At 48.4% G+C, this 15,135-nt stretch overlaps 2 protein-coding genes across 3 annotated transcripts in view; one reads left to right on the forward strand and one right to left on the reverse strand.

Moving 5' to 3' along the window:
- Window positions 1-4,249: 4,249 nt before the first annotated feature.
- Window positions 4,250-5,273, reverse strand: LOC149331013 (BLOC-1-related complex subunit 8). The gene has a single exon (XM_089561725.1). It carries the CDS (start codon window positions 4,976-4,978, stop codon window positions 4,424-4,426), a length of 555 nt encoding a protein of 184 aa, XP_089417851.1. The 5' UTR covers window positions 4,979-5,273; the 3' UTR covers window positions 4,250-4,423.
- Window positions 5,274-5,705: 432 nt separating this feature from the next.
- The window catches only part of FBXO11 (F-box protein 11), a 33,963-nt gene continuing 24,533 nt past the window's right edge, over window positions 5,706-15,135 (forward strand). The window contains exons 1-3 of one of the 2 annotated variants that reach the window (XM_089561719.1): window positions 5,708-5,928; window positions 7,370-7,399; window positions 14,103-14,348. In XM_089561719.1, coding sequence (XP_089417845.1) covers window positions 5,829-5,928; window positions 7,370-7,399; window positions 14,103-14,348 — 376 coding nt within the window. In that variant the 5' untranslated portion in view covers window positions 5,708-5,828. Of the gene's footprint in view, window positions 5,929-7,369; window positions 7,400-14,102; window positions 14,349-15,135 lie in introns of both variants that reach the window. The other variant, XM_089561720.1, reaches the window with a different exon arrangement.

Genomic DNA, 15,135 nt, shown 5'->3' on the forward strand with positions numbered 1-15,135 from the left:
ACGTATTTTGCTTCAGCTTTGCTGTATCAAGCTTTCGTATTGTCATTTCTCGCGTGTTATATCAGATAGCTTGACGCCGCGAGTACTTAGCCTATGCGGTCATAAGAGCAAGCCCTCCCATGAATGATTGGGTCCGAGTTTCTTGATGATTTAACACCAAGTGAAACGGTGACATCTTCGCTGAACTTCCCGCAGCAAGCTTACATTACTGTACGCTTTGATGAAACGTGTCATAGAGCTCAATGTGTGACTTCAGTCTTGAACTTCATCAGTCTCTAATGCTGTTAGCAAGCCGCCGTGTACATTGATCCTTATTGCATATCCACGGTAGGTACCTGTAGCTGCTGGTTAGTGGGTTAGAAATGCAGAGCCACCGGTTTGTTGGGCGAAGTTTAGTGTTTATCCTGTCCTGCTACGGTGTATCGATGCGCGCGCACCTTTAGTGGACCCTGTGAATCGGTTGCACCGTCCGTCTGAAACCAGGGCCAGGGGAAACTGGGACAATGAGGTGCGGGTTAGCTTATCACTCATCGAGATGGCGACAACCTGACCCCTTTGTGACTGGCTGGTGCTGCAGGTACAGTCTTTGTCAAAAGTAACCAGGCTCTATGGTTTGCTTCTCATTCGTATAAGAGCCCTCACGGCTTCCCTAAAGATCAAAAAGTTCTTTGAAGACTAGAACAGCGGTTCTTACCATACAGAGATGTAGAGCTTGAGGGCTGGCATAGTAGCTTTAATATAAGACTGAGAAGAAAAACGTGCAGCCTAGTTACTTTTGACAGACAGTACATTGCAGAACTGAGGTTGGCAGAAAGACACACACATGGATGAGACACACAGTCTTGTCCCTAAGTATGCCTTCCAGTCTTCATTTTTCATGCTGTTTCTATGAGTTCAGCATGATTACTACACCACAATGTGGATTGGATCAATGTTCTGAAGCTACCTGCGTATCCAATAATGGTTCTTGCAACAGTGTTGATATGGCGGTTCAGCGTTGTACAAAAAAACTGCTGATGGTTAGCATTGCTAAGCACAGAATATTAGCGAAAGGTTTTTTGTTGGTGGTGGTGGCAGTAAAACTTTTGTTTTGGGAGGGGTGTTTGGGGCATACAGGTGGACACCAATGCTGCCAAGTACATGACAACTGCCTGAGGGAATAGGTGAAGGAGGGGCTGAATGAAGAAAGGTGCCGTAGTGGAGGGCTCTGGAATAATTTCGACCACCTGGAGAGAGAGAGAGAGACTCTTTAATGAAATGCAGAGAATTTAGCCGGCGTTTAAAAATCGCTGGCATGCTACTCTGCGTAGGAAGGGGAATTTGGGAGAAAAAGACAGAAGGAGAGCAGTGTGGAAGAGGTAAAAGAAAAAAAAAGAAGATAAAATGCGGCCATGAAATGGGTACTAAGGATGCAATGGCGAGTATTGATGTAACCTATGGAATGATGGAGCACATGCATTCTTCATGCAGTGAACTTCGTCAGCCCATTTGACCACCTGGAGATATTTAATAGCATCGCAAAGCACTCCAGCGTAGTGGGCTGTGGAATAATTTCGACCACCTGGAGATATTTAATGGCATCACAAACCACTCCAGGTCCGTTGCCAGAGTGGAGGAGGAATGGGGTGTCACATGAGATTGAGGTGTCCACTGACTGGAAGGGGTGGAGTTTCCTCAGGATCAAGGGACTCTGCAATGTTGTCAAGGCCATTGAATGCCCCAGCCCACTTCGGTTTGGTTTTTGAGGAAAGGAAATGGCACAGTAACTGTCGCATCTTGGTGGACACCGAACCTCCCTGTAAGGGAAGGGAGATAGTGGAAAAGGAGGAAATTGAAAATGGTTTCTGAGGAAAAAAATGGCTTAGTATGTGTCATCTCGGTGGACACCTGAACCGCGCCTTAAGGGCAGTGTTATATGTCACGTGGCTGCTACACCATGCACCACCGCTCCTCCACTTGAAGGTCAAATCGTCTCCACCTCTGCCACCAAAATTCTCTCCGACTCAAAATCCGCCCTATCCAATGTCGCTAAAGGCCACATATCCCGCACCGCGGCTCGGCTTCTATGCTGTTGGCACCCCACCCGCCCCGTAACCCTTGTCTGGACCCCCGCACACGCAGGCCTCCCGGGTAACGAGGAGGTCCTCGCCCGAGGTCTCACTTTCCGGGCTGGAGTTGGACCCCTCCGCCATCCCAGGAGCGTCTGCTTACCTTCAGATATCCTTACCCACTACCGAGATACCCGGCGCGTTTACGCACCGCCGGCCCCCTCCCTAACCCAGGACTCCCACTGGTGCCGACTCCAGACCCGTACTACGGGCATATGCCAATCAATAGCCAATCGATACTTAATCGGGTGCAATCGAAAAACATGATATAAGGGTATTCCATGATTTTATCAATGTACTTAATGACTAATTGGTAATTAGTGGTAAAGAGGTGGCATGTGGGACTACGCCTGTACCTTAACACTAATTAGTGTACTAGTTAGCACTATCACTAACCTATATTAACTAGTATCACGAAATGTGCAGGACATGCTTAACTAACATTAATAGACGTTTTTAGACATTTCATATACATTGTGTCGAACATTCTCTAAAGAGATCTATCACCTAAGAGGTGAGTGACAGGACATGGAACAATAGTAAAGACCAGTTAGCCTAATTAATCTTTCTAGTCAGACCACACATGCCAGCTCGATGGTTTGGAATGAACAAAGGCGCGTCTAGCTAATACGGCGCCTTCGTTCACTACCATCTTCCTCCCTTCCCTTACGGCGAGGTTCAAGTGTCCACCAAGATATGCGAGAGAGATACATTTCCTTTCCTCAAGCACCAATTTACCGTCGAGCAAGGCCAACGCGCAGAGCCGAATGGGCGTCCGGAAGGGGGGGCAAGGGGGGGCGTTTGCCCCCCCTTGGAATTACGGATATTATTTATGCACTAGTAGAAAACAACTACATAGCTGCCGCCTCCCCCATAACCGGCCATCGGGTGCACCCCCCTGGAAAAAGTTCTGCGGACGCCCTTGAATGGGCGATGGCGTTCTGTGGACTCCCTGGCACCGTTGCAAGACGCTGTCGCGTTCCACTCTTAGAGGCGAAGCTTAACATCTTAACCACACATCAGTGACACTAGCAGCAACACTGCACTTAATGCTTTCACCTCAACGCACTTTAAGTCAACAAAGTGCCCCCCTGAATTTTCTTCATGCCCGCTACGCCGATCAGTTCCTTTCCTTCTGTAAGCTCTGCGAGAAACTGGGAGCCTTTATTCACATCCCCCTTCCCATACTCTCCATCCCCAACCACGGCGATCTCGTACTGGGAGGCTCGCCTGGCCAGCTCCACTGCTGCTGACCAGCGCCGGATAATTACCGACGCCTTGAAGCAGATAGCCCTCCAAGGGCAGCCTCCTACGGGTCGCCTCGTGCCACGTAAAAGGAGGCAGGGTTTTCCACTCTTCTGCATTGCTTGGCAATAAATGTTTCCACCACCCTTGCCTTACAGGTGTCCACCGAGACGCGAGACAGATACTGCATTTCCTTTCCACAAAAACCAATTCGCCCCGCTGCGGTGGCTCAGTGGTTACGGCGCTCGGCTGCTGACCCGAAAGACGCGGATTCGATCCCGGCCGCGGCGGCCGAATTTCGATGAAGGCGAAATTCTAGAGGCCCGTGTACTGTGAGATGTCAGTGCACGTTAAAGAACCCCAGGTGGTCGAAATTTCCGGAGTCCTTTACTACGGCGTCCCTCATAGCCTCAGTTGCTTTGGGACGTTAAACACCAACAAACCAAACAAAAACCAATTCAGTGGTTAAGGCGCTCGTCTACCGAGTACGAGTACCCGGGTTCGAGCCCGACCGCGGCGGCCGCGTTTCGATGGAGGCGGAACGCAAAAGGCGGCCATGTGCTGTGCGATGTCAGTGCACTCTTATAAAGATCCCGATGTGGTCGAAATTATTCCGGAGACCTCCACTACGGCACTCACTCCACCTTCCTTCCTTCCCTTACGGCGCACTTCAGGTGTCCACTGATATATGCGAGACAGGTACCTGCGGCTTTTCCTTTCCTAAAAAACGAATTTACCAATTCCTCCATGACTGTACACCAGCCAAATCGACTCCAGAACGGTGACGGGACCACCCTTCGCGTATGTTTACTTCAGTCACCTGCCACCTTCCGTGGTTTATGTATACCGTGTAGCCACCGCTAGCAGCGGTTTTCTTGTAACATATGAGACGAAAACCACGTTCACGCATATTTAATAAAAGTCGCAGCAGAACAATGACTACGTCCTTCGCTGCCCAGTGGTGAAGGCGGTCGTGCAGCAGTGCCCGGAAGAGGGGAAGCGTTAGAAACGGAGGACCTGCACTGTCACCATCGAAGGGTGTCTCATTACACAGAAATTCACAGGAAGGGCTAGCGTTGGTCGCTGGGCCGCCGCGGGGATGCGGACCGCTGGGAGCCGAGCCGCATTATGTCGGCCGCTCCCAGGGACGGTGAGCTGCTCAGGCGCGCGGCCGTCGGTGGCAGCTCGAGGGACAGACGCTGCTGCTGAAGCAAGTGCTGCCGGCGGCCCTGCTGCTGAGCCGCAGTGGCCGCAGCTGCCGCGCGTGCCTCGCGGTGCGCTAGCTGCTGCTTCATGAAGACTGCGTTGCGTAGCAGGTCCTGCACGTTGGCCAGGTGCTGCCGGCTCTGCTGGAAGTCGCGCAGAGCGCCAATGGCATAGTCCAGGTCGTAGCACTTGCCCCGCAGCTCGTGGCGCAGCTCGGCCATCTGCAGCCGCCGCTCAACGGCCGGCTGAAGAGACTTGCGTACGTGCTCTTGCAGCCGATAGCACGCCAAAGAAGGCTCGTTGGCGAAAATGTGCACGTTCTCCGATATTCGGCCACAGGTGCCTTTGACGCGCTGCTCGAGCTCGAGGTCCACATTGGGCCGAGCCTCTTCGGCCACTGTCACAGCTTCGGTGGCCATTCTCCGCGCGGATCTCCTTCAGTCCTTCCGGCGGAGAACAGTACGGGTATGGTGCCGAGTACGGGCGACCGCCTCCGCCGCACAGCTGCTGCCGCGCTAGCAGCCTGGGTGATTGTGAAAAACACGTGCACGCAGCAAACGATGGCACTACCTAAAAAGACAAGCTACTTGCGAAGCTCGCGGTCCGCACGGCCTTTCTGACTCCTGAGGAGGCGTTGACAGGACACACTACGCTGTTCTGTTGGTTTATGTTTGGCGATGACTGCTTCGACGGCACCTCAATAATGCTGTGCTTCCAATACTACCACACTGTTTCAAAATGCGGTCACCGACTTTGATGACACTAACAAACTTAGACGCTACCTGCATTTCGCAAGCACTTCAATTTCTTAAATAATGCTTAATTAAATTGGTTTTATTAGTAGTATTTTGCCTTCACAGATGGCAGTGCAATATGCCAATTTCAAATTTTGGTGTTAAATAAAGTGTTTATTATTTTGTACTAAAAAGAGGAACCGTTTATAAGTTTTTGTAACAATAGCGCAGGGAAAGAAAATTAGCTGTCACTAAATTCTGAGCATAACTACAAGCTTTGTTAACGTCCCTCAACCCGCTCTGGTTGCTTTCCGGTTTTGTTTTGTTGTGAATGGCTCCTATTGTGCATGGTTTTGCGGTAGTCAACCAAAAGATGCGTCACGTGACCGCCACCGGCGCCACGATTGGCCAGGCTAATGTTTCCCGACATGGAACAAGAAAATGGCCTCACAGCAAGGTTGATGGGGGTGGTTGTCAAGTTCTGCCTTTGTTGAGTGGTGCGGGGAAATCTTCGTGGTGCCTCGCGTTCCCGAAGATGTCCAGTGCGGCGGCCAGACCGCCGAGACAAACAGTGCGCAGGACGCGGAAGAAGCCTCTGAAGCGAGCGGCGATCACGTCCAGGGCATTCGACGAAGGTACGCGACCACTGCTTTTGTGGGACCCCCTTTGGGCCATGATTAGGCCTAGTCCGTAGGAATATTTTCCCCATATTCGTGTCAGTCCCTGCTGTGCTGCGATCCAGCGACTATCGGCCGGCTCGGCACAGCCTCGGCGCGTTCGGGGGACCCAGACTGAGGGTCCGAGGGCCCCGCTGAAGCCCGTCCGTCGCTGTTCCGCCAGGGTGTCCCCGATCGCGTCGGGGTCCCTGATCGCATCGCCGACACTGCTCGTTTCGGCACGATGCTCGCGGTATGGCCCAACAGTGGCGGCGGTGGCGGCATTGATTCTTGCTCGTGGTCGCCGGCTGCGATCGAAGCGGACCTCCAGGCCTCGACGTGCTCGGCCAGACGGGTCCCGTCCCGTTACAAGCCCTCCGCACGCCTTCCTTTCCGGGCTTAACGCGATCGCGGTTGCGCCTGGTGCGCCTTGTGAAACGCGACGCGGCCTAATCTGCTGGAGGAACGCGGCTGGCGTGGGCTGCGTCATTAAGCGCGCCACATGTCTTCCTGAAAGCGTCTGGTATCCGCATAGTGCGGGTCTGGTCGGTCGAAATCGTGTGGCTTACGCAGTGTGACCGATTGGCGTCGCGGCGGCGATAGCGTGGGAACAGCTGTTTTGGCGTTGACAATCTGGGCGTCTGTCATGTTATGTGGCTCGAGAGTGCGTACACAAGCGCGTGTGCATGGTTGCACGCAGCTTTTGCCGAACCCCAGCGAAGGAACTGCGTCATATCGGGCTCGCATCGGCTGCCCCGGTGAAGATCCGTGACGCGATGCGATCGCAACGTCGAGCGGCCCGCGAATAAATAGCGGAGCTGGAGACTACGTCATCTAATCTGGCATTGCTAGCGTGCGAATGTTTCCTTCCAGGCAGGCGAGAGAGACGGTGATAACGCTTGGTTGGTTTATGGGTTTTATCGTCCGAAAGCTACTCACGCTGTTGTGAAGGGCTCCGGAAATTTCGGCCACCTGGGCTTCTTTAACGTGTTGACATCGCACAGTACACGGGCCTCTAGAATTTCGCCTCCATCGAAGTTCGACAGCCGCGGCCGGGGTCAAACCCGCGTCTTTCGGGTCAGCAGCCGAGCACCATAACCACAGCCACCGCGGCGGCGTGATAACTCTTGCTTGGACACCAAGCACAATGTGATCTAGTAACCCGTGAATCATCTCTTTGCAAGCATCGCGTGGTGTTTTTAGATGTATTAGCTGGTGAAATATATGTTGAGGTTACTGGAAAACTAGCACTTAAAACATGTAGAAGTTGTAACTATGCAGAGCCGTCCTCTAAAATGGGTTCCATCCTCAGGATGCTTTTTTGGACGCAGGGGGCCAAGAAAGTGTTTTATATCACTTCTGTTGAAAGATCAGAAATTTTGCCGAGATCAGATGCTTAAAATACCTTCTCGTGTTGCAGATGAGCCCACTGGCCACCCTCAAGAGTGCGGTGAGCTCTTTTATCTTGTTTTCTTCTCAGTGTTGCCCCGGGAAGCCCATTGTAAACACACGCTTTGCCTGTTGATGTTCCTCGAGCAGCTGATTTCGGACAGAGTGGGGAACTTGCAGCCTGCGTGGCTCGTCTGCAAAGTGGTTTTCATGTTCATAGATGATGGAAGTTGCAAAGACTGTTATAGATGTCTGACTATATTTCTGAGGAGAAATCGCTGAAGAGCTGTGGGGTCAAGCGCACTGCTGGGCCACTGTTAACTGCTAAGTGAGGACATCACAATCTTTTGTGTGCCGGTCTTCGTTGTTCCACCAGTGCTGTCGCTGTTTCTTTTTTTTTTTCAACATAATTTGTTTGAGCTCAACGTTTTGGAAGTAAGCATTATTGTTTGTGCAAGCGTGTAAGTTTTCAGCAGTAGTTGCGTAGGTTGTTACTGCACTCTGGAAGCACACGCAGTGACTGGGACTGGAATGTTGGTGATTACATAATATGATGCGCTCTCATAGCTACGCAACTGCAAGCTTACGTCACGTGGAGCAGCATGGTATTTCATTGGCTGCGAAATCTTAATCAGTCGGTTAAAGGGACAGTTGGGAATTACTGAAGTTGACCTGTATTGATAGGAGCCTTCATACGCTGGGAAGGACCGAAAGATGAACTACAGGTCTCGTACCACTGGCCGATTTCACAAGTCAGTTCGGGTGCCCCAGCACTATTTTTTTTTTTGGTTGGGGATCCCAGAGGCTAGGCTACCCGTCCCTCCATTCACTTAAAGGTGCACTGAATGGGATTCTGAACTTGTCTTTTTGCCGCGGAAACTCGATCTACACGTTCCTAGCATTCTTAGAAACTGCGATTTATTGCCCCCTGTGGCCGATTTCCCTAATTAGATCGAATTAACGTCCGGCTCCCGCCTTTATTTTTTTAATTCTCCGCGTACGGTGGGCGGAGTCGACCAACGCGTGAAGTGCCTTTCAGCCAGCTCCGTGGAGGCTTTGCTTTCACTTTATTTTGTTTTTGAGGTTCCCATGAATAAATAGTTTAATTAGCAGATAATATAGCCACAAACTAAGCCCGCAGAAATAAAAATACGCGCGGACTATTTGCTACTACGGACTACTACGTATTACTCCGCTGATGGCAGAGCGGCAAGCCGCCACGGGACTGGGTGAAAGGCGCTCCACGCGTTGGTCAACTCCGCCCACCGTACGCGGGAGAATTTAAAAAAAAAGGCGGGAGCCAAACGTTAATTCGATTTAATTACGGAAATCGGCCACACAGGGCAATAAATCGAAGTTTCTAAGAAAGCTCGGAATGTGTAGGTCGAGTTCAGATTCCTCTTCAGTGTAGGCGTCGTGGTTTTTGAAATGAGCGGGGAAAAAATTTTTTATGCAATTTTGTCAACAGTAAATGCATATTTTGGTGCCACGCGAACATCAGCATACCCAGAGAGAACCGTAAATTGACTTTTTTTTTTTAATTAAGGATGAAAATTAGATGCAGTGGACCTTAGCATTCCTTGCTGTGCTGAAAGAAAGTAGGCACTTCATTCCCACTAAATTACGTGCTGTGGTAAAATAATAATAAAAAAATTATCTAGGATCTGTGAAGAGGGCTTATAAAGGCTGCTCTTTCTGATTGTTGCATGTGCCAGAGCTGCATGTCAAGTGGCCTTTGAATTTTTGAGAAGTGCTGTACTTGAACTCGTAACCCGTTGTGGCTTTCATTGAAAAAACACATATTTTAATGGCCGCCGCGGTGGCTCAGTGGCTATGGTGCTCGGCTGCTGGCCCGGAAGACGCGGGTTCGATCCCGGCCGCGGCGGCTGAATTTCTTTGGAGGAGAAATTCGAGACCCATGTACTGTGCGATGTCAGTGCACGTTAAAGAACCCCAGGGGGTCGAAATTTCCGGAGCCCTCCACTACGGCGTCTCTCATAGCCTTAGTCGCTTTGGGACGTTAAACCCCATAAACCAAACCAAACCATATTTTAATGATGGGGAGCGAGGTGTACAAAACGGTAATAATGTAGGAAACACTTGATTTGTGCGCTGTGATGCACGGAGAAGAAAATGCACGAGGGCTACTTGCATGTGAGCACATTGCACTTGTAGCTTAATGGGAGGTGTTTTTTTTTTTTTTTTTTGCGAACATTCAAATGTGCATGCCTGAGCCACAGATTTGCACCTGATTTTACCAGCTGTCCCTTAACAGTTACTACAGTGTTGTTAATGTATGGTTAGAGGCTTGGAACCTCTTCTTAAACTACAGATATAAATAAGGCAAGAGTGTGTGAAACATGGCATAAGCATGAATGAGTAATTACTCCCTTATTGCATAAGCATGAAACGTGACTGGAGTGGCCTTTTGTTGTAAACATGATGCATTGTTTGCTATGTTTACTCTTGGTGTAGCCTTTTGTTTGCAGCTACAGAAAAGAAAGGTTTGAGTCTATGGTGCTTCTTCAAAACAAATCATGAAAAAAAAAAGTGTTGTGCTGGTCACCTTGCACCATGAAGCGTCCTCTGGGAAACAGCATCCTACTTAGCACCATGGGCTCGCGTGATGCCTTGTGTAATGTGGGTGGGTCAGCAGCATCAGAAGGAGTTGTTAATGAGCTTACCATGTACAGACTGCGTCACCCTTCTGTAGAGTGCTCGCATAAAGCTGACACCTTTGTTTATTTTATTTTTATTTATTGAATACTTTCAAGTGCCCACAAACAGCAGTTGTGTCAGAACAGTGGTGCATTGTGATGCATAAAACGTTCATGAAGGGAGGATAAGTCAGCTTATGCACTCTGCATACACGTCAAAATTTGGGGACATGCGTAGGTGAGCTTGTGTTGCCATCCAAGGAGGAGAAGAAGACAAAAATGGGATAAAAGAAGTTAAGAGAGAGGCTAGCTTGCATAGCGTAAAACTTATTTTTCATAAAAATGTCGACAGCAGTAAGCGATGGAAACTTGTTAAACATGTGCTGAATGCGCGTCATTGTTCGTAAACACTTTGCACCAGCAGTATAGAATGGCCGACGGCTTTGGCCATTTGGTGTAGGCACATTCAAATACTGCATGGGACAGTCAGATACACCATGCAAAAAAACTGCGTCATGTATCTCGCGTCGTGTAGAGAGTGGAACAAGCTTTAGGGACGACAGCAGGCAGATGTAGTCGAAGTAGTATCATCTACTTAAGTGCCGATAATAGAGAATTCGAATAAAGCGCTCTTGTACACTTTCAGTCGGGACACGCTGTTTAATTGTCAGAATTCCAGACTACAGACTGCTTTTCAGACGATGTTCCAGACAGACTACGTTCCCGACTACAGACTAGATTTTTTTATAGCTCAGTATACTTCTGGCGAGTTTTCTTTGTCGGGGCTGCTTACATGTTTACTATCCTCTTACTTGTCTGTTCCACTGTTACCTTGAGGACTTGCCGTTCATGATGATTGCTTTGACGATTGTGCCTTGTTTTACATGTCACTTTTGTAACATATCCCCCCTCTACTGTAATGTCCTCTGAGCACAATGTAGGACGATGAATAAATAAAAACCAATCTTCACAAGACAAGGGATTTGTCTTAGAGCAGGAGGCAGTCCTTCGGCGTGAAATTTCTTGTAGCACGTGTAACGATGTCCAACACATGGAAACTCCAGCATGTGAGGTTATTAGCCTGGCTGTTGAATATCAGCTAGGAGTCTAGTGTACTATTTGCATATTGAATCCACACCTTTTTGTGATTCGTTACCAGTCTGTTGTGGGCTCCCCAGAGTGAAAAATCTTGAGGTCATCAGCAAACTGTAGTATGTTAGAGTTTCTGATGCATTCATATTTAAAACTGCGCAAACAAAACAAGGACCGAGCAAGAACACAGTAACACACACAAGCGCAGACGCGGGACTTGCACGTGGAGGAAGCGCGTCTGCGCTTGTGTGTGTTACTGTGTTCTTGCTCGGTCCTTGTTTTGTTTGCGCAGTTTTAAATATGAACGATTCAGACCAACTAGCTTGCCAGAAGATACTTTTGAACTATATCTGATGCAGTCCACAATATTTTTAATAAACAAGTTTAAAAGTAGAGGTGATAAATTAGATCCCTGCTGTACACCAGTTTTAGCAAGATACGCAGTTGAGAGGCATCCGCCTTATGTGACAGTATTTACACGTTCGTAAAGGTAACTTGCGAACCATTCGCACAGCGATGGTAAGAATCCGTATCGTCTCATTTTGCAATTTGTCTCTGCTTCTATGATTTGGAGATTCTGCGATTCGAAGATTTGCGCAAGAGTCCCATAAACTTGCAAGCAAGGTGATCGATCATGAGCACTTTGCTCGGAAACCATGAGCTGCTTTTTAATTTTAGTTTTTGTTACGTGGAGCACACTGCTTGAGCGCACTACACATTGTACTGTGCAAGTTCAAGAAATACACAATTCATGTGGAATCCTCCCGTTCACCTCTAACGTGAGTGACCTATAATTCTGGCCATGGTTTCAGCACCCCATTTCAGTGATAAATGGGGCAATGAAGTTTTTCATTATTAAAAATAATCTCTAATCTTTTTGTGCATTCCTGTGAAAACTGCGACGCGCTGCTTTCCCAGAAGACCTCAAGCATTCCATTTTGCTATCTTCGAGGCTACTGATGATGCGCTCCTGCAATTTTCTGTCCTGGCAGTCCTGATTTTGAATGCTTTGATGCTTTTTCTGGTTCTGTATAAAAAAACCACATTCTGTGAAGTAAAATCAGTTGAAAGTACGCGCTTCGTTTGTTCCCGTTGTTTTTTGTATCAGTTAGCGTGACATCTCCGCTATGAAGCACCAACTAGCCCCATGCTCTTGCCTTGTTATTAGACCATGTGTTTGCCGTGCTTGCATGTGCTTCAGATTCTTCTTTTGTTTAGAGCTTCTCCGTGGGCTTGGATTAATGTTCTTTCAATTTTTTTTGCCCCACAGCTCGGAGTGGAGCTTGGGCTGGGCAGAGGGTGGTGAGGGGAACAGCTGTGGATAATTTAATACATGTGTGAGGCTGCTTCAGTGGAAGCCCATGAACCTGCTGTTATATTTCCTTCCTGTTGAAATGCGAGAAGAGGGAGGTTAGTGGAAGAGGGCATGAGATGTAGCAACAAATTTGCATACGCAAACTGTCCACTTGTGAGTGAAAGATGTGCCAGCATGCAAGTCTGTACAAATAGCTGCAGGTCCCCACCACCACTCTTTAAATTAAACCCTTGAGTAGAGTCCAAATGACTGGTACGTGACAAAATTTTAAAACTTATAAAGGTTAAATGAATGGGGTATTTAACATAAATGGACAGTTGGCAAGGCCATCGAGACCTGAAAATTTTGCACTGGGAAAGTGAGTGCCACTGTAAAAGGAAGTTGGACACTCTTCATTTCTCATTCATTTATTCCGTGAACCATTGCCACTGTTTTGTAACAGGCTCTGTGCACCTTTTGTTCTATTTAATTTTAAAACTACTTGCATTCCTCATCAGCACAGACCCGTGAAGACCGTCCAACCTTGTGGCTGGCACTCCCTTAGCATGAGCTGCTTTTGCGGCTTTAAAATCGACCGTCATCACTGGGAAGCTGTGGACAGCTATGCCTGGCTGCTCTTCTGATAGCAGTGTACACTCTAAACAGAAAGGAGTAAAAAGGGAGTGAAGCTGTCCTCTAGTGCACACCTTTTTAAAGGGTGTGCACTGGAGGACAGCTTTACTCCCTTTTTATTCCCATATAGGTGTATTTGTGTTTAGAGGAGTAAAACAGAAAGGAGTAAAAAGGGAGTGAAGCTGTCCTCTAGTGCACACCTTTTTAAAGGGTGTGCACTGGAGGACAGCTTTACTCCCTTTTTATTCCCATATAGGTGTATTTGTGTTTAGAGGAGTAAAACAGAAAGGAGTAAAAAGGGAGTGAAGCTGTCCTCTAGTGCACACCTTTTTAAAGGGTGTGCACTGGAGGACAGCTTTACTCCCCTTTTATTCCCATATAGGTGTATTTGTGTTTAGAGGAGTAAAACAGAAAGGAGTAAAAAGGGAGTGAAGCTGTCCTCTAGTGCACACCTTTTTAAAGGGTGTGCACTGGAGGACAGCTTTACTCCCTTTTTATTCCCATATAGGTGTATTTGTGTTTAGAGGAGTAAAACAGAAAGGAGTAAAAAGGGAGTGAAGCTGTCCTCTAGTGCACACCTTTTTAAAGGGTGTGCACTGGAGGACAGCTTTACTCCCTTTTTATTCCCATATAGGTGTATTTGTGTTTAGAGGAGTAAAACAGAAAGGAGTAAAAAGGGAGTGAAGCTGTCCTCTAGTGCACACCTTTTTAAAGGGTGTGCACTGGAGGACAGCTTTACTCCCTTTTTATTCCCATATAGGTGTATTTGTGTTTAGAGGAGTAAAACAGAAAGGAGTAAAAAGGGAGTGAAGCTGTCCTCTAGTGCACACCTTTTTAAAGGGTGTGCACTGGAGGACAGCTTTACTCCCTTTTTATTCCCATATAGGTGTATTTGTGTTTAGAGGAGTAAAACAGAAAGGAGTAAAAAGGGAGTGAAGCTGTCCTCTAGTGCACACCCTTTTAAAGGGTGTGCACTAGAGGACAGTTTTACTCCCTTTTTACTCCCATATAGGTGTATTTGTGTTTAGAGTGTAGGTTTTTTCAGGCAAGCATTCCCATTTGTACCATTTTTCTGGTTGTCGTTGCAGCGGCCAGCGTGGAGCAGACTCTGGTGAGCGTGCTGGGTGGAGGTGTGTGCACGGTGGGGGGCCCCCAGGGTGGCGGCGGCGGTGAGGGGGGCAGCGCGGGGGGCGGTGGCGGCGGCCACCAGCCCCCGTACGACCTACGGCGGAAGCTGCCCCATGACGGGACGCCCCCGTGCCCCCTGCCCCGCAAGCGCCAGCGGCGCACCCCGTCTTCCTCCCAGGGCGCCTCTTCCTCCTCCTCCTCGGAAGGTGAGTTTGGCCGCCTCACCATCGGTTCTGTCAGTTAAATTTTGACCGTGTGGCATGGCTTGGTTCTTGCCATTGCCCACAAGACCTGTTGGGATCGCTCATCATTCGCTGCGTCCCCACGCTAAGCCCACTTGCAGCAACTTTCTGTGCATGGGTCATCTCTCCAAAGTGCAATCACTGATCGCATGTACTAGCCTGCTTCATCATTTGCGACCGCTTTTAGTCGTTGATCATCGGAACACAACGCCAAAAGATCTTGCATCTGCTGGTGAATGTGGTGCATTTGTTCGCCAGTCGAAAGGCTTTTAAGAGCTATCATTCCGAACAAAAACAGCCTGCCAGTCTGTTTCCATGCTTCCTCATTTGCATTGTGAAATTTTTTATTGTCAGTCTTGTTTGCCGTCTTCAAAGAATTACACAATAAAAAAAAAACATGTACTCTAGGCTGGAAACTAAAAAAAGCGCACTCATACAGCGCTAACTTCCATCTTTTTTTATTCAAAAAGAATAGAGTGCATGCAATTTAAGCGCTCAACAGCTGCCTAGGGGGTTTATCGCTGTTATCAAACAGACTCGCAACACAACTTTGGCTGCAAACAGTATGTCTAGTGTTGTCATTCTCTTGTTTGATAACCACGAAAAGCCTCCCGGGCTGTTGCTGAGTGTATAAATAGTGTGCCCTCTGTCGTTTTCGAATAAAGGAGTTGAAAAGCCTGTATTGTGTGTCTGTGTATGGTTTTCATGGGTCTTCTACAGTCCCCTTTTATTTCGCTCAGTCGTTTCAAAG

This window comes from Amblyomma mixtum, chromosome 9 (genome assembly GCF_055824585.1).
Source record: "Amblyomma mixtum isolate Tamu chromosome 9, ASM5582458v1, whole genome shotgun sequence".
Lineage (NCBI taxonomy): Eukaryota > Metazoa > Arthropoda > Arachnida > Ixodida > Ixodidae > Amblyomma > Amblyomma mixtum.

What these genes read in the sequence shown, in the direction of transcription:
- LOC149331013 (XM_089561725.1), bottom strand. Translation starts at nt 4,978, where the DNA reads ATGGCCACCGAAGCTGTGACAGTGGCCGAAGAGGCTCGGCCCAATGTG.